This window comes from Acanthisitta chloris, unplaced genomic scaffold, assembly GCF_000695815.1.
Source record: "Acanthisitta chloris isolate BGI_N310 unplaced genomic scaffold, ASM69581v1 scaffold22459, whole genome shotgun sequence".
Classification (NCBI taxonomy): Eukaryota; Metazoa; Chordata; class Aves; order Passeriformes; family Acanthisittidae; genus Acanthisitta; species Acanthisitta chloris.
This window is the reverse complement of record NW_008692269.1, coordinates 29553-49802: the sequence shown is the minus strand read 5'-3', so window position 1 is coordinate 49802 and position 20250 is coordinate 29553. Positions and strand designations below refer to the sequence as shown.

The window sequence follows — 20250 nt, the reverse complement described above, 5'->3', positions numbered from 1 at the left end:
AAAGACAGTAAAAATGCTGACAGCTCTGTCCTGTGAGGATGGCATATTGCATATTTGAGAAGATGCTTTTTATCTCAAAGAAACAGCAAAATTATCATATGACAGAGCAGTTGCCATGGCAATTTCACATTTTCTGTCAAACAGTAAAATGCAGAAAGGTCTAAAACTCAGGTAAAACTCAGACAGGGTTTCTACTACCAAGGGGGTGACTTTAATTTCTGTCACCCACCCTTGCAAAATCTCGTTTCCATTCTTTTCATGCAGTGCACAGAATAGACGCAATGCATGAGAGAGAGCTGGCACAGTCAGGCAAGGAGGAGACTGGAAGGTGAAAAAATTAGTAAGTATATAGAATTTACATGGAAATGACATTGACTAATGCATTTAGCTTGTTCTCTGTGCAAGAGAAAAACATAAAACCAAAATAAAAGCATAAGAACACAAAGAGAGAAAAAGACATATTAATTATTATTATTATCATTACTGACAAGTACACCAAAGCTCTGCATACAAAGCACTCTCACCAGTTGACAGATGGTTTTCCCAAGTAGGAGCTGAGATTCAACCACATGTACTTTCCAGCCAAACAGGCCAGCAGTTAAGGAGGAGGGACAAGTGTCCTTGGGCAACAGAGAGACCCTCTGAGTCTTACAGGAGCTCCACATCTGCTGAGTTCATCCTTGTGTCAGTCGGACCACCACCCCATGCTTACTCCTCCACAGAGCCCTTGCCCAGGTGTCAGTGTACCATCTGGGCTGTGCAGACCTGTGCTCTGTAGCAAGTGCAAACTTGCCAGCTTCTTACCCCACCCCGACACCACAGAACTGCATTCATGGGCAAGTCAGAGCAAGAGCAGGAGGATAAGGCTGACACCAACATCAGAATGACTTGATAATGAAACTCTCATGACAGCTGACCTTTCTATTGTTTTGGCTTTCCCCTATGAAATGCTTGCTATTGCTGCCTATCACCATGCAGGAGCAGCACAGTTATGTTTCCTCTAGAAATGAAGGGGTGTTTTTGAGCCTTCTCTGAACTGAAGTTCAGAGGAGTTGGAAACCTTTGGTTTTCCTGTGCAGGTGCCATGGAAATGTTTATGCTGAGCCTGATTTTTTTATCTTCCCAGACTTTTCTGGGCCTCTTAGCTTCGAAATAATTTGCTGCAGCAATGTCAGCATTTTGGATACCAGCTGGCTGAAAAGAAGAGGGAAACATGTTGAGTTTGAACGGGGGCATACTCAGGGCCTGGAATGAACTGGCAGGCACAGGCAGCCAGCAGGGACCATCAGTCATTCTGACCCACACTGTGCAGGTGAGACTGTGCGTCCTTGCTGCTGAAATTTCCCTGGCACCATCTTACTGCTCACAAAGTACATATTCTCACTGGGCACACTAAACGTATTTCATGGTGATGGGTATGTTCTGGCTTTGCACATGGGGGTGAAGTATTCTAAAGTCCTTGCCATGTGTCAGGAGGAGCTGCTCGCTGCTACTGCCACCCAGTTCTGCTCTTTTAAGACTAAGACTAAAACTAAGACAACGCAAAACCCTGTGCCCAGTAGTTGGGTCCAGACACAGTCATCTATCTGGCTCTCTGCATTCCCAAGAGGTCCCATCCCTTGATCTGCGCTGTGACTGAAGGATACCTGTGATCTATGGTTGCTACCATGGTGAAAGAGAGAAGTGCCAGGCAATTAACCCCTCAGTTATATGAGGACCAATCCACTCAGTTTGCCAAAAAATTCACTCTTTGACAGCAGCCAGACTCACATCTTTAAGAGCCAATGACAGAAACATAAAATGGGCATAACCTGTCCCTGGAGGTAATTCTTCCCACAGCTATCTGCAAGATTCTTATTAAGGACACTACAAAGAGTGGATTTGGTAAAAAAAAAAAAAAAAAAAAATAATTTGACAACTTGTCCAGAAAACTGATAGATTTCTCATCTAAATCTATGGAGACATCTACCTTTAAAGGCTGAATGCTCTTCCTTTTGAATTACATGGAGAATGAGATCAGAGGGAAAGTGTGGCATTTAAGAGCAGAAGTGCTAGGCTCCATTTGGTCAGGACTTTCAAAGGGAGCAAGTGAATGGAAATACTTTTATTTTGCTATCAAGCAGTTCTCTAAAGTGATAGAGGAAAGGCAATTTCCACTGTAGCTTCACCAAAATACAATAGAAAATTCATTCGGATCTAGTTTTGCCATCTCCTACCTTTTGCTTTCTCCTGTCTGTGCTATATCCCTCCAGGGCTTAATTTTTTTCTCGCCAGTCAACGTGACTGAATGACTCCCAAGTATCAAAAAGCTTGTAACCTTGGCAAACCCAAAAATATGTTATTTTTGAAGGAACACTCTATAAGTCTATCTTCCTTTTAGGATCTCTCACTGTCAGACCCAAGACTCTACTTCTTGTTATCTATTTCAAAAAGATGATCTACTTGGTTTCTATTACTGTATGGTTTCATCCAAAATGTACACATCGTTGCCTAACTGTGACTGGTCAGATAAAATTATTTTCTGATTCCTAGGCACAGCCCAAATTCTGAACGTCTATTCCCTCTGCACTTAATGAGATACTTCAAATGCTGAACACCTTGTTCATTTTTTTGGCAGAACACTACAGACAGAGATAAGAGATTGTTTCCAGGGAGACTTCGCAAACTCCCAGAGTGTTCACTGATACTGTTTTCTAGGTACAACAACCAACCTCAGCCCTTGCATTCTGGGGGACAAAAAGGCCTGGTGCAGTGAAATAGGTTTGGTTTCCAAGATCTGCGATCAGTCTGGAAATCTTCTTAATCCTTGGTAGATTCCCAATACAGCATGTACTCTTGCCCTTTAGACAAATCAGTCTTCTCTTCCCCCATCCACCACCCCACCTCCCACCATCCCAAAATGTGAGAACTCTTCTGTATACTTGAAACTCCAAGGTTATGGCTGCTTTTATGTATTTTCCTTGTCTCTGGACTTTATTTTGGCTGGAGCTATATATAATCAAGAATCACTCCTCCAGGTCTGACATATCATGACTTTTTGGATTTCCATACTGCCAGTTGTTAACAGCACATGACAATATTATCAACAAGTTTGTTTTAACACTTCTAGCAGATACATTAATGACAATTACCCACAGATAATTTCAATGGCACCGCCTTGAAAAAGAAAGGCTCTTTTTGACTAGCAATTATACACATAAACTATTCACTTATCTAGCAATAGATTAATTTTTTAGACATTAATATGTCATATGTATTTTCAATGACCTAGACATTATTTTTCACTAACTGTATTTTAGAGAGATTGTAAAAGATTTTGCCCCCTTGTGACACAATCTGTTTCCCCCTTTTTCCTTATACGATTCAGGTCTCATTTTATAATCCACAGCAAGATCAAACACTGCATCTCTTCATTAGCCTTGTGAACTCCTCCACATATATCAGAACAGTTACACTGGACTATGGAATAAGCAAACATGATCATTTACAAATAAAATTACATAATTGCAACCATGAATTAATAACAGAAACTCTAGACTCTTTTACCTTCACTGCCACCAAGATCTTGCCCTGCTCAGGACACAGGTTATAGCATTCTGCCAGAAAGACTTTCCCAAAGGCTCCTTCTCCCAGTTCTCTTTTGAGAACAATATTGTGGCGCTTGATGTGATGCACAACTGTGAAAAGAAGACAAAATGTAGGTCAGAAATGAGATGCAAGGCTGGGATGGGGTGGAGTCCATGCTTACAGCCACATGGAGACAGGCTTGCCTGTAAATAGGGTGCGTATCATGGAAGGAAGTGCCCACATGTCATTTATTAGTGCTTTGTGCAAAAAGACTGAGCTAATATATCTATATTTGGAGGGTAGCACATTGCTAGATAAGAAGACATGGAATTAGGAGTCACCTGGGAAAAGGCCATTTTTCATCACGTTAGGATGACAGCTGCAGAATACACATAAGAGCCAATGCTGCTTTTTAAAAAGCATTAAGACAATGGATCAGAAAACAAACCTTTCTATACCTCTTCTATTTTTTGTACCTTTAACAATAGCAGAACTCTCTCAGCCAAAGCCAAAAAGTTTTAAAATTTACCTAATCCAACACAACCAAATATGCCTTCTTTCAACTAAATGCAACTCAACACTTACTTCAACTGTTTGCCTACTCTGTGCTATACTATAGTTAAAATAAGATAAGAAATTCTGATCTTGTAAACATGATTTACAGTACTACTCTGAAGTAAAAGAAGTAAAAGATCAACAAAGGTTTTAGTCCACACAGTGGACAGAACCTTAGTTCAACTGCTGCCCAGAATAAATTGATTCAGATGTTAAAGTCTTTGAGCATTTTTTTCAGCTTATTTTACATTCTCCTTTCAGCAAAGCTTCCATTAAAATCTTTAATATTTAAAAGACTGTACCAAATTTTGTAGAATACATTATCAATTTGCAATGTTCAAGCTAAATAAAGCAGTTGTAAGGGCAGTTTAGCTGCCAATCAGGTGGACAGCTTGTGTTACTGAAACTGTACAAAACAGACAGCATCTACTGATGAATTTAACCTCAGTGCACTTAGCTGCCTTTGCAAACACTGAAATTTAACCCTGACTGAGAAAGCCCATTTGCAACTTAAATCCTAAACACAGTGAATTAAATTAAAACCCCTGACTCCATACTTGGCCACATGCCTATTTCAAACTGGGTGTACACTTACACAAAAAACACCTTACCTCCCTGACTAGAAGATGGAAAATGGAGTGCTGATGATAACAGCAGTAGGGAGAAATGGCACAGCCTGCTCCCATTCCTGTCACCAGCATTTGGAGAAAAGGTGCACTGCATGTAAATGTACTTTGTATTCATGTGCATGCACATGAGGGGAGCCTGGTGCTGGAGCATGCTTGGAGAGCAAATGTCCTTGGGCAGCTCCATCACGAGTCTGACCGGTAGGCAGTGCACCCAAGGAGTGGATCTCCACCAGACCCATCTGTCACCTGCCAGAAGCCCCCAGGCCAGCATGCAAGCAGGCCCTCTCTACCATGGGAATAGAGCGAGGAAAGCTGGATTCTCCCCACAGCACACCAGACTCACCAGGGCTTGCTGCTATCCCTGCAGCCGCAGCTGCATGGATGCAGCATTTCCAGCCCCCTCCTCCAATGCCAGGTGTTCTGGGAGAGGCCACACGTCACATTGATAGCCAGGTACACATGAAATGAGACAGCATGGTACCAATGCTTTTCACTCTTGTCAAACTCTGGTCTAGAATAAGATTAGGTTGTGTTGTGGTGATGGATTTATATGGGTGGGTATGCTTTGTTTGGCTGGCTACCTGAATCAGTAGGAATTTGCTTTTTATTTGCATTTCCTCCTCAGCCCTGGCTTTGCAAGTAAAGCCTAAAACACAGTCAGCGCAAGACAAGCCTGAACCAAAACACACCTTTGCCCCATAGTCACAAGTTAACTAGCAGCCCTTGCCTCTGCTAATACCAGTCACAAGGCAGAGCAGCAGAGAAGAACGACTGCTGCTGCAGCGTGTCACATGAGCTCTAGAGTGTGGCACACCTCGTGACCCATGCTTTAAAAATGCTTGCTAATAAATGAGTGCTACCCTCTACCCCCTGAAAGACCTGCCATACAAGCCTATTCCTTGGGGAATTCTCCTTCCTGCTGCTTTAACCAGTACCACCAGGAAGACCCTTGCTTCCTTTCCCAGAGAGAAAGGGAGAACAAAGTTCAGCTCCATGTTACCAGTGTCACCATCTTAAAAAGTACACAAATCCTAGAGATAGGTAGAGGAGTTGAGACCCTGTCCTACTGGAGTCAGTAGCTGAACTCCAGCTGAGGCGGTTTTTCACTTGGTTCTCTCCACAGCTGCCAAAGACTTGGTGATGAACACAGTTGTCTTTTCTGTGGGTCCTCTCCATTTTAAGCCCATCATACCCATAATGTTGGTCCTAGCAGTACGAAGGGTTTTTCTGTGAAAGTCCTGGAGGACTTCACAAACAATAGAGTAAAAATAAATAAGAAGCATATAAACTATTTTTCTGTAGTACACTTATGGCAGCTGTTAAACGCACTTATATAAACCAAGCATTTGAACAAACAACCCATGCCATAAACCAAACTGTCAAAACTTAAACACAGTAGGAGCAGAAGAGCTCTGCACAGAATACATTTGCAACTTGTTACACTCTATCCATTCCTGATACCTTTTAGAGTTGCACTTTTACATATGGTTTCATACAAAATGTACGCATGGTTGTCTAATCGTGACTAGTCAGATAAAATTACTGAATTACTAAACAAAAAAAAATGAATTAGTAAACAAATAAAGAATGACAGTGTGTGTGACTAAATGGGCAGAGGTTAAATGTAAGAACGATGTAAGCAAATCAAACACATATGATGTGATGGATATATGAGCTAAATTAGAAATCCATTTAGCACACTCAGGGCCACAGTCATAATGACACCATCTTCAGTGGGAGGAGACTTCATCAGGAGATACTCTGGAAAATTAGGATTAAGCAAATTATCTCTGTTGAAGTCCAAGAGATTATCTTGGATTTACATTGAAGAAACAAAGCAGAATTTGGCAAAAGAGGTGGCATAACTGAATTACCAAAGAAATCATCTCACAACATCGTCTCACAGGCAAAGGTATACAGACATTCAAATGGCAGCTAGGTATTTTCCTTCTCTTGATTCTAAATAGCAAGTGTTTTTGAGTTGCCATTTGAAATTTTAAGAGCAAATCATCTCTGGTTTAAAATCTTGGCTGATTACTGTCAAGAATATGTTCCATTAAGCTAAAAGCTAAATTGAGTTGAAACACTCAAGAGAAGAATGAAATATAAAATATGAAGGAAGACCAAACAAATTAAAGGAGGGTAAATGCCAGAAGAAGCCATGGTGTTAACTAATAATCACACAGTCATACTCTTTGAAGCAGGGGCCTTCCATGGATGATTGCAAGGAGTCACAGAGCAACAGGGAGTACAGCTGCAGAAAATGTCTCTCTTCTCATCTCAGGGTCTCAGAGACATCTCACCAACAGAGTTGGAATTCTAGGTATTTCACTCACTAGCAAACATCATGTCACACTGGAAATGATGCATCAGCCTTATCCTGCAACATCTATCTGCAAGCATGGGATTGCACTCCCCAGGTAACCTACCTTTGATAGTGAGGCTGAACAGAGAGGGTCACACCATGTTCTGGAATGGGTTCCAGCAGAACAGGTAACTCAGAATCACCTCACTACATTGAATTCATGGTGTTGGATGTGACTGAATCCAGCCATGGACAGCAGAATACTCAGCAGTATAAATTATTAAAATCTTTCTGCCCACAATTTAAAATTAAATGTGACAGAGTGAAAGTGTTTCCCCTTGGTCACAAACAATAGGTCTTAATACTTTATCACACATGTGACCATTACAACTTCTGCACAGCACAGAGCATAGCATTGAGCTAAATGACTGGTGCTTGGCAGAAGACTGCCTCCAGAAAGTGATTGCCAATTGTAATTTCAGAGTCTGAACTATCCACTTTCTCTAATGTATAATCATTTTCATTGCTAATAAAAATACATGCCTTTTTCTTTGTCTCTTAATGGTTAAGTTGTCTGGCTTACATCTCCCTCCCTTGGGTTTTAGGAGACTTTCTCTGATAGTTTGAGTAGCATTTTAAGGTCTGATATTAAATACACATAATCAATACTCTTCTTGCCCTTCTTGGTGAGGCAAAGAGAGTGAAGTCCCTCCTCCCAGAAGAACACTTTCTCCAGTTCATCAGTCATTTACATGACTTCCCTCTGGAAAAATTTTCCACAATCTTTTAAAAGAAGTTGCTTGCAGTTGTTTTTCCCCACTGGAATCCACATTCTTTAATCATTCTCCAGAATGTTGTGATAAAACCAAAATCAGCTCCCTATTTCTCTGCAAGTCTTTTAAGGCTGGGTTTCCTAAAGAGCACAAAAATTACACAGTTATCTGGTATGCATGAGAGTGTCTCATCTTGAAGACCCAATTAGAATATTGCAAGTGCTGTACATTTCAAATGTGTTCCTTTATGCTTCATGAGAACAGCAGAAGAGATTTATAGAGAGGTTGCAACACAGACTCACTGCTGATGGACAGTAAGAACCACAGCAGACAGGCTCCATTATCACTGCACTACCAACACTATGAGTACCTCTCATGTTGCATGCCCACTTAAATCACCTACTGAGTCTGCTTTCAAGGATACTAATCAAAATTTTGCTAGCAGTACACATATGGAACAGTCCTGATGAAATTTGTTGTACCAGGACTCAGAGAAGAGGATGAGGACCTTCAAGATGTCAAGTAACCAGTCAAAGTAATATTATAAACATACAGACAACGTCATAATTAAAACCCTCAGCTTTTGGTGTCACGTGAGGTGCCAAAGACCAAAGAAGGATATTTTGCAAATTTCTTCATTTCTTTTCCCACTATTTCTCTTGCAATTGTGAAGACTCAGCTGTTTAAACCAGGCGTAAATGGCCAAGTGATTGTTTAGACATTACACCAAATTTATACAGTATTTGTCATTCACATAAAAGGAGGTATGGAATTTGAGATGGAATGCCATAGCAGAAGTATACAAAATCACTACGAAGAGCAGACAGAAAGTCTAGACTGATGGCCATCAGATTATGCAACAGCACTATCTCTACAGTTTCTATATGTGAAATTTTGCCACATTGGGCTATCTACTCTCTAACATGGCAATGAAAGCCAATAATGATGTGGGGGGTTTGGGTTTTTTCTTAACCTTTTAACCTATCAGTCCTGCCTGGGTGCAGAAATATGCCAGTTCAGTTGTATATTTCTGATTATTTGATGTATTTATCCCATACAACATTAATTACATATTATTCTCTCTATATTTTTGCATAGTGCTATTGTTGTTTAATTTTTACCAATAGCAGCAATAAGTTCTCATGCAAGACTCATTCCCAGCTGTTGTAGGCACAAACAAACAAGCAGCATGTTTTCACACACACACACACACACACACACACACATATATATATGTAATAGTACACACCTCAGACTCAACTCATACCTCTTCAACAGAAGTAAAATAATGACAAAAAACCTGCTCCTAAGGTACTCTGCTCTAAATGAATGGTACTGGTACAGACTACAGAAAACTGAGTAGGGAGGATACACAGAAGAATGAGGTCAGAAAGGCACTTGGGCCTTGTCACACCACCTGTGCAAGTACAGCTTCTGAAGCACTTCGAATTTTGTTCTGTTGCTTTGAAAAAAAATCAAAACAAAACAGTTTAATTCAATAGTTGTAAAACAGTTATCCTTGAGTGGCCATCAGTGATTTGCCAAGTTTTTCACAGGCATCAGGTCCTAAGTGGGCCTTAAGGAGACATTTAATGGGCAAGTTGAATAAGAAGTTATCTTCCTAGAAGAACTGAAGGCATTTATGAAAGGCAAACCAGCGACTCTCCCAGGAATGGTATAATTCCCAGGCACTTATTTCCTGTTGTCTGGAGCTACATCTAATGATAAATCAAATAAATCTGTGATTGATGCAGCTTAACCTTTCATTTGCTTCATTTACAACTTAAATCCTCACAGGATCTATACTTTAAACCCCAGATTTTCTATTTTCCTGGGTTAGAATTAGACTTCCCCTTTTGATACGGTGCTGTAGCTCCTTGGAAGGTGCCCAGCCCTCTCCCACCTGCCCACAGCAGCAGAGGCACCATAGCTCTTGTCCACTGTAAACTCATTTTGCTGTAGGTGGCATGGGTCTTCTCTGGCAGAAACGCAAGTGTTTGCTGTCTTTTGAGGTTAATATTTGATTTCTGGTAAGGTATTTTATTTTACTCTTTTGTTCCAGTAATTTGTTTGGTTTAGTTGGTCAAGACACTCTCAGCTTGGATTCAGATAGCCATAGTGCCATACTTGATTAAACCCTTATAGCTGAATAAGCACTACTTAATAATACATTATAATAACAATGCTATCATTGTTTTAAATGCATGACCCTTCTAAGCTAAACTCACCCTTCAGGAAAAACAGAATGAAGTCAACAGTTTTTCCAGACATGAATTTGCCCTTGCATACTAAAACTAAGGTGTGCAAGACCTTCAAGCCATAGCAACCTAAAACTGATCCTTTAAATGCTAAAACAATTGGGATATACTGGAATAGCTGAAAGCTAAATTTGGCACTCTTATTTTCAGAACAAGTAGCAGATATTAATCACTCTGCATTTCTCTTTCTATGCTGCTTCCAGCCTACTAAAAGCTTTTCAGCACAGTATGGTAAATTATCTTTAAGCAGAAAACTGCTGGAATTGTGACAAAACATTGCCTTTGCAGATATGTACACACTTTATTTGTAAATGCCAATCTCAATACACTTCCAAAAGATTAATGACTGTACAACTTAGAGGCTATTGTGCATGAGCTGCTGTATAAAACCTCTGCTGGTATTATTTTATGGTGGCAAATCTGGTCCATCTTCCATGTTTTACTGGAAACAAGGATCTCACCATCAACACCCTTCTCTTAGTTCAGACCAGGAAATCCTTTCCCTCAGCGTGATACTAATCTTTAGAGACCTTATGTGCTTCAGAAAGAGGAGCACTCAGCAAAGGATGGAGGAGTACCATGTAGCTTATCTCATATAATAGACATTTGCAGGGGGGTAAGGGCTAATAAACATCCTGTCTTCAAAATATTAACTCTTTTCTATCTCTGTTTTCTGAAATAGACATAGTCTGAAAAGCATCCCAGAAAGCCTGTCTGAGAAGCAGGATGTAAAAGAAACTGACCTTTAGAGACTGAGCCATATTCAAGCTTAGCCTAAGAGGGTATAAAGGTGAAATTGAAAGAAGATTGCACTGATTTTGATGTTGGTTTCTCTGTTTTGCTTTTTCTCTTCTCATTTTGAAAGGAGAAGGAAGTAATTTTGAACCTTGACATGTGTACAGAGGAGTTTTACTGGTGGCCTTTCAAAAGGAAATATGAAAAGTAAATGGAGCTTTCAAGCCCGTGAAGGAATAAACCATTTGTTTGGCTCACAGTCCCAAATTCTATTCCCATATACAAAGGTTAAGCACACACTCAATCTTTACCTTTTGCTGAACTATTTTACTGAATGAGCATAGGATCTGATTGGCCATGTCAGACAGGAAGTTCTGCCCTGTTGCAGCTAATTGTGTATGGAAAGAAAAGGGAACATTAGAGAAAACACCAGAGGAGCATGAAGAACCCAGTCTTTTGTAGATTACTTTTGAGCACATTATTTGCCAGTTCTATCAGGCTGCAGCACACCGTGTGGCTTTCTGTGAGGAAACCTGAATCTTATGTGCTTTTTATCTTATGTTTTGCTTTCCTTGGGCCAGCTGAGGTAAACCCTTCCCCTACATGGAAGGTTCAGTCTCTGCCTGCTTCCTTAACTGCACATGGTTAAGACTTGGCTGCTACATGGTTACGCACTCTTAGGATACTGCGCATACCACCTCCTTTCCTGGGCTTTATCATAAGTGGCCTTTAAACACAGAGAAAAACTATGGGATTGGCTGTCTATGAGGAGGGCATATAAAGACATTGGGAATTGCAAACAAACAAAATATGAAACCTTTTTTACCCTTTCACTGGATCCCTGCATTATTCACTGAAAAACAAAATCATCAGGAAGAAGAGAAAACAAGTCTTGAGTCTTCCTATGAACTGAAAAGGAAAGAACCGTAGTCTGTCCTCTGTCCTCTGTGGACACGGAAGAGGTTAGCACTAACCATTATATTGCCCCATAGCCCTATGAGACAGGAGATGACCAAGACATCATAAAAGGTGAACAAACCTGGAAAAGTGGTTATTCCCTTTTACAGACTTGCTGTCCTTTAGCATTTCTGCCTTCTTCCATGGTGAGGCACTTGTTCTGCTTTTGTTTGACTGACAGGCTGGCACACCTTTCTAGGGCATGCCATATACAGAGGCTTATGTCCCCACAGGGCATTTCCCCCTCGGCCCCTGCTACTGTTTCAGAAGTCCAGTGCTTACGATGTAATTGACAGCATCTATGTGCAAGGGACACCCAGAAAAATCATCTTTACTCCTGCACTGTGACATAAACCTCTACAGCAGCCACAAAGCAGGCAAAAGACTATTACATTATACTAGCTTCAAACGAAAGACCTGCAAGCTCCCACCTACAGGTCATCCAAATGAAGTCACAAAAGGTTTGCAAGACTGAACGTGCTGAGGGTGTTCCAGTATCAGATCCTCAACAATGGCAAAGAAAAGATGACTTTCATTGTGTTGCACATGCACTGGAAAAAAATATTTTGCTGTTTCCACATGAACATAGCACATGCTTAATTTTTCAAGCCTGGAAATATCTGCTTATTGTAGACCACAAATCAGCTCTTCTGCTACCTAGTTCTTCTGTCCTGGATCTGCCAAAGGGCTAATACAATAAAAAGTATGTTTATACAACACAAATTATCCCATGTGTTAAGGTCATGAGGTTTCTACAGTCTAGGTGATTTCTCATCATTCTTCAAGGTCTGACAAGCTCTCCAAATCCCAGGAAAGGATGCAAATGAGACTGTCATACTCCGTGCTTTGAGCTTTGCTTAAGCAAACAGTGGTGCTCCTACTTGGAACTGCTCTGTAAATTACACTAAACTATAGCCCAGCCAGGTTTGAAAACACTCAAGCCTTTTTTAATAGCAGCAAGATGGGTGCCTATTCCAATTTTCCTGATAGAAAACCCAGCCTGCCCTATTATTTAATGAGCAAAGAAAAGCTGTCAGTTGGAACAGGAGGACTTTCCCAAGTCATTTCTCTTGAAATAAAAAGTAATGTATTTTCTCTTCTCCCCTCTTGGATTGCATGTTATTTTCATGTAACATGAAAACTAACATCTACCTAACCAGTCTAGCAAAGGATATGACAAATCTCCTTCCACTCACTTCAGCTCTGGATTGTACTGTCTATCAGTTGAAATTATGTTTCTCTACATTTCAGACAAATAAGGAGGAATCCTCCTTCTTTTGCTAAAACAAGTTTGCTGAGTGAGCAAATTTCTCCACTACGTACAGCCCCTTGTAACTGGTCTGCACAACATATAGCCCAGACCCACATGCCCTCCAGTGAAGTAATGCCATGAGGTATGTCCTCATGGCTAGGGACAGCCAGGCACCAGTCAGTCAGCATGTAGCCAGTCTGTCAAATGGAGGGAGGCTTAAAGCAGCAGCAGAGAGTGCCTTGGTTACACTGCAGACAAAAAAATCAACAGGTCTGTTTCTTGGCAATTTCCTTCAGACATCTATTTACATACGGGCTTTGTAAATTCTCACTAGCACATATAAATCCCCTCCCACATATCAATAAAGCTTTATTTTAGAGAAAGACAATGAACATAGATACATTAATCAAAAGTGAACTATACAGTATGTCAGCAGCTAATGAAAAACAAAGACCTGTACTCCTTTAAGATAACAACAGCTTCCCACGGGGTCTAGTGTGATAATGAACTGTCAGAGCCCGAGTAACAACAGTGACAAAACAACCACTAAATGGGATCTTTTAAAGCTCTGGCCCATGATGAGGTTGAGGACAAGTTCAGCCTCTGCCAATATACTTTCAGTACCTAAAAGCATCTTGGTTTTGAGTTGATAATTACAGTGTGCTGAGCCAAGCAGCTGTCACTAAGGAACAGGAGCTGCCCAAAAGAAGCAAAATGCATAGAAGTTTACTGCTGATTTATCACACAATAATGAACCTAGTTACAGCCTTTTGAGGCATGGAAGTGAAAGAGAGAAAGAGGGAAGAAAAAAAAAGAGGAAAGGGAGGAAGAAAGAGCTTTGAACATTTTGTTCCAGTCAGTTTCCAAGAATGAGGAAAACACCAGGCGTGATTCAATCAAAGGATGCCCTCCCACAGCCCCGCTGTCGCTGGAGAAGTGGCCACTGGGCAGATACCCGAGACATGCATTTCCCAAAGCACACAGACCCAGGCTTTGCTGAGGAGACATGAACTCTCGCTGATGGCGGCACACATACATAGCAGGGCAAACAAGAAGAACAGCAGAAATGGCTGAATGAACTTTATTCAGGATCTGACATACGATGTCAGTATAATGAATGCGACCTAAAGAAGAGTGTTACACTCAGAAGCAGACTGAGTTGGCAGCTGTGACCAATTAGTACCAGCTAATTTTATGGTGACACCTAGTACACACATATGATATTCCATAAAAGCTTAATAGATGTCACCAGGAATCATAGTCCTCTTTCTCTCCTGTGCTCTTTGTATTTGGAAAGTACTTACAGTTGAATCTTCTGTAATTTTTGTTGTAGACTGAAATTAATGCAAATGTAATTCTGGCAGTCTCTGCAAGACACCAAAAATGCATGGACCAGAAAAGTTCTTTTCTCACCTAGCATCTCTACGACTGTTGCTCTTAAAAAACAAAACTGTTTTGTTCCAACTACTGTACATGATATTTACAGCAACCATGGTCTGCACAGAACAAAAATAGCAAAATGTAAATTTTTTTCTCCCCTTCCTTCTGAATTTCAAATTCTTTCCCAGAACAATAAATACCAGTTGCCTACATAGTTATGTACCTGGAAAGCATTTTGAGCAGCAGTAACCAACTTGAATGGCTACTACATTTGTTGAAGTGTAATGGTAGAGTACCCATGTGCTTATCAGTAAATATTAAAAATTGCCATAACTTTTACTGTTACCAGTGAAGCAGCTGCATTTTTGTCTCAAGTTGCTTGTACTGACAGTTGCAGCTAAGGAAATGGGTGTTGTTCTTCGATATAAATCTGGTCTGCACTTAACTAAAACACTCAGGTGCATAAAGCATTATTGTTAACTTTACAGACAAGATGTCACCAGGGTACATTAAGAGACCACTTTACAAGCAGTGCTTATTAAGGGCTGCCTCCTGCAAGACCACCAGCAGCAGGAGGGCAAGTACAGACCTGCTTTTAGGAGGGACCTGTCTGAAGTCTGTTGTGTAGCTGGGGAGATACTTTGCCTTTTGGTAGTACAATATGCACAAAATGTCCCTCAAGCAATTTCCAGGACTCTGTGTTTCTAGCTTGTCCTTCTGGTCAGAATTTTAATGAGAAGAAGAAGGGTCAGAAGCTGATATAATTATTTGTAAACCAATTTCAAGATTTCTTGGGTAGTTTTTCCAGTGTTTTCCATGTACAATCCTCAACTAATTTACAGGCTAGTGTGCTGTTTTCACCATTGCTTCTTCCCTTTCACACTTTTCCTTCCCTTGTTGTAACATTTTCTTCAGAAGGAGAATGGTAATTCAGCCACATGTTCCACAAATACAACAGACTCTAACTGCAAAAATAACCATTACTGGTTTGCATTTTTCCTTACAGATAAACTACAGAGAGGCAGCATTGTTTGCTTATGAAACCTAGACACACACACACACACACACACACACACACACACACACATACACACACACATATAAAGGTATTTGTCACCAGTGCTTTGGCAAACAACTCTTAGGAGGCTTCTGCTGAGTGAATCTCTTCATGACTGTTTCCCCAACCTAGAAAATAAGGCCAGAAATTCATACCTAGCTGTTTCATAATAGCGGTGGGTTTTTTTAAAAAAAAACCTCATTACTTTCTACTTGAACATTGCCATGAAACTATAAAGTGTAAGTTACATATTCTTCAAGGTTCTTATTTGGTGTATTTTGAAAACAATGGCATAAACTCATCACTACCATCAATTTCTTAATCTCAAGATAAATTGAAACTCTTCAGATCTGGACTTGGCTGCAATAAATACTCTGTTTTATTTTCACAGATTCTGGCCTCCTTAAAGTTTAAGTGCATTATAATGCACTCAAAAATAAAAGACACTGAAAAGAGAAGAATACATTCAGAAAAAAATATTTTAAACCAGCACTCTTTCTCTTGCAATGCCTTCAGTGTTATCTTGTATGCCATGAAAGTAATCCTTACTCACAAAATGTGAGCTGGGGAAGTCAGTGGAGTTCTAGATTAACAGCCACAAAGAGAAGCTGCTGAAGAAAGCAATTAAGAAACCCACAGCATCCCCTAATTTAAGACATAAAAGAAAGAAGAAAACACTTGCCATGAACAAAAGAAAATGTGAGGTCTGCTGCTAGCTAAGTGCCCTAATTCTTTGCTTATTCCAGTCTGTATGTTGTTAGTTTACAGTCTTTTATGTACTATCCTGCTTAAAAATAAACAGGCCCTAAGGGATTAACATACCACAACCAGCACTTCAAAACTACTTGCAGTAGCTCCCTTTCCACACCTTCATAGATGTAAACAAAATTTCTTAACAGGAGCTACTGGAATCATTTGCCTTCATATTGTGCCAAGTAGGCATTCAAAATGCCAGTTATTGTGGAAACTGGATAAAATAGTAAATTGCATCCTAATGAGGGCTATTCTAGCTAACCAGCCAAAAACCATCATTAGGAAAAAAATCTCTTCTCAATACTATCTTAAAAGGTATTTTTGCCCATAATTAACCAAGTTGAAAGCTAGGAGACTAGCTAGGAGCAAGTGGTTCAAAAACCTGCATTATCCCTGTAACTGCACAAAAAGTACTGTGCTTTCACATACAGACCTTGCTGGAAGCCCCAGTTAAGGACAGCTGTGACAACTCCTGCTCCGGTACAGTGTTTTTAGTTCCAGTCCAGCTCTGCAGGATTCTGATGCAACTTACCCACATCAATGAGAGACTCTGTCACTGACATTGAGGGGAATCTGAAACAAGCGGTCTCACAGAAATGAGGGGCATCTAGCCTCAGAAATACCTCAGAAATTGGACAGGTTGTGAGTTTGAACAAAAAGACAGTACATACACAGAAAAAGTGCTAAGTGCTGGAGTTCTCCACCCCAGTAATTCTTACAGATATACAGGATCCAGACTGTGGAGTTTTATTGCCTCCAGTGACAAGCTCAATACTAAACTGGTGATGGGCTTGAGAAGAGGCATAGGGGAGGGAGAAAATATGGGCAGGGTACTGCATGAATTCTGAAAAAAGCAGAAAAGGAAGATTACTAAACTGCTCCAGTTCAAAAGAAAGGGAACCTCCAGACCTCAGTTGATTAGTAGTAATAATCAGATATCCCCATTTACTCACTTAAGCATTTTAGGTCCTGTTAATTTAGATTTCTTCATTCTGAACAGTCTGTTAAAGCTGCTCAGGAACAAGATAAACATCTGCCCTGTAAAGACTTCCCTTACAGATTTTATGCAACATTTAAAATAAATACTATGCCTACTACAGCAAGAATTTGTCCATATCCAAAGCAATGACACAAGCCACTTTTTTCTGCACAATGATATTTTTTTTTATGTTACACTAGACAATCATATTTGGGGTATGATTAGAAAAAAAGACACAAACTTTTGCTAGCTTATGTATCACTACTTCTTAGTGACTCAATTTTATTTTAATGCCACATATTGCACAGCTGCCAGCCTGTTGGAAATATTTCTGCATCCTGTTTGGTTAGTTATCCTACAATTTCAGAAGCTTGTGATCTCTTATGGAATTTTGCAGATGTAAATCCCTCACCCTCCCCAGCTATAGCATGACAATGCATGCCAGAACACAGGCTCTGGCACAGACTTTGGAGACGGATGTGGAAAGGTTACACAAGTTCGCCATAAATTCATTGTGATCAAGCAGCACCAGTTAAAGCAATCACTCTCCTGGCCAAAGAAATAAGTAAGGAAAAGCAAAACAAAAAACTCAAGTCTTCGCTTTTCTGATGTCCTGTTGCATCAAAGCACAGGTTGCAACAAGCTGAGAAAGTGTAATGTGCTTCAACGTCTTTTTCAGTTGCTATGGTACAGTTTCTTATGGAAAATTCCTTGTTCTGCGTGATGTTTTTCCTGCCTCATTTGGGATGGCAGAACCGTTCCTTGTGTCACCTGAGAAACCGGGCTGTCAGTTTCCACCTATTGGTGAGAAAGAAACTCATCAGCAGCAGAACTCAATGGAAAATTCCTCGGTTAGAAGTTTCTGCGCTGGAGGCCAACATGACACTGGGGAGCAAGGACGGATGGGTCAGGGGATGAGGTTGCCACACAGGAGATCTGGCTTCCACCTCAGGGTCAGACACAGATTTCCTGTGTGATCTGGGGCAAGGGATTTAATCCCTGGGACTCCCTGCTTGTACAGGGAGCTTGGACAACCAAGCATCCGTCCCCCATTCTTCACCCCATGTGTGAAGCCCCAGGTCTGTAACCTGCCCACAGGACAACCAATTATCTCCAGATTACAGGAGTGGAGCCATAGTCCAAAAGCTCTTCAGGCAGGGGTGATTTGCTGCTGTGGATCCCCCAATGCTTTGCACAGTGAGGTCTTGTTTGGACCTTGGGTTCTAATGTGATGTACACAAATAATAATAAATAATTAATTTGTTTTGGTTGTTAAGGAAAAATATCAAAATAGGCAAGGAGGGAAAACTCCAGCTTTACTGTACAGCCAAGCAGGAAAAAACATTTGCCTTTTGGAGGAGATCTGCCATCTATTTTCTGCATCGATAATACTGAAAATTGCCAGAAACATGGTATAAAAATGATATTATAACATCACACTAGTGATACAAAGCAATTGGGGATAAGGCCTTTTCACTAAGGGAATTTCTTTTATGGAAGTAATCAGATTTTAATGTGACATTTTTCCTGCTGGAATGTTTGTCCTTCCAATCAAAAAATAATTAGATTCTACCACTTTTGATTCATGACAAAAACAAAGCATGGTTAAAAAGAAGAACTGAAAAAAAGGGGTCAACATTTTAATGCAGTTGGATACCTGCAGTACTTCAGAATGTCGAAATTCCCATGGGTTCCCTATGGTGATGAGAAGAGCTTTTGACCTCTCTGAGGAAATGAGTTTTGAAAATAATAATTGCATAAGTGCTTGAAAAGACACTTGTTTAGTAATGTCTGTCATGAGAATGAAGAGCATTCAAGATGTGACAATGCAATTGCACTCCATGGGACAAATTTTCTGGTGGTGCCAATATTTAAAGCTCCATTGACTTCAGTGGAGTTTCACCCTTTAATCCAAGAAGGTTTGAACTTGTTGGATAACATTTGAAGTAACATACAATCCTTTTTATCTTATAGAGTCCCTCTCTTTAGCAGATATGTTCAGCAAGAAAATTAATGGAAACAGATGTAGAAATGAAAGAAAATGTACTAATATTAATTGAACACAAGGCAGGGCATTCAAAATTTTGGTTCCCACAGCACTGATCTCAGCATAAAGCCAGTCAAAAATGTCACTGACAAATGTTCATGACATAAAATAAAGTTTCAAAGATTTGGCAGCAGAAAAATGTTGATTTTCAGTTAGCTTTTTGGCTTCCTAAAAACAAAGAATCAAATTTAACATTCCCAGGTAGAAAAATCCTTCCTGTCCTCCAGAAAAAATACACATATAAAAATCCTCTTACCCATAATTCTGAAATATTTTCCCAAATGAACTTTTCATTTTAAAATGCCACATTATTTAAATTTTATTGAAGATGCACATTTTTTCCATTTCAACATTTCAAGTTGAAAATTAAGACAAAATTGAACTAAGTGCCCCCTCCTTTCACTTACATTTTAAAGCAGAAAGCAATCTTGAAATGTTGAAATCTCCCATGGGAGAATAACTATTTTTGAACAGCTTTACTTCTGTGCATTTAAAATCTCAGCTACTACCCTGGAACTCTGGAGGGGGAGAAGTAGTATTGAAGATGGAATAAATCAGTAAAGGCTGGATTATTCTGGTCACACAAAGTGGTAAAGGCAGTAGGGCCTTCCTCTCTCACTTTGCATTATGGTGGAGGAACCACTTTTTCAAGGTACCCTCAGATGAAGAACTGGTTATCAGTCTCATAGATAAGCCTGTGCAGGACACCTGCATATCAGCACATTCCTCCACCAATCGTTTTCCTCCTTCTTATCCAGAGGCTACCAAATTTGACTCCCAGGAAACTTACCCAGTAAAAGCCACATGCAAGTTGGAAGGATGTGGAGAATGAAAGTAAGCACAGCAGGGTTGTAAACAAGATCTAATGAATTTATAGAAGTTTGAACAAAAATCCAAGATTTGAAAACAACTTACTTTTGACAAACTTTACATCCTGGTCTGAATGTTGTGAGTTAAAAGCAATTGCTATGAAAATCTCTCCCAGACTGAACAAAATGATAAA

At 40.1% G+C, this 20250-nt stretch overlaps 1 protein-coding gene across 1 annotated transcript in view; it reads right to left on the bottom strand.

Annotated features, from left to right (window-relative positions):
- Window positions 1-20250, bottom strand: part of LOC103809741 (BDNF/NT-3 growth factors receptor-like) — a gene marked incomplete at its 5' end in the record, with an annotated part of 38345 nt that overhangs the window by 2303 nt on the left and 15792 nt on the right. Inside the window, one exon of the mRNA XM_009082602.1 lies at window positions 3547-3677. Within this exon, the coding sequence (XP_009080850.1) occupies window positions 3547-3677 (131 nt within the window). The remainder of the gene's footprint in view (window positions 1-3546; window positions 3678-20250) is intronic.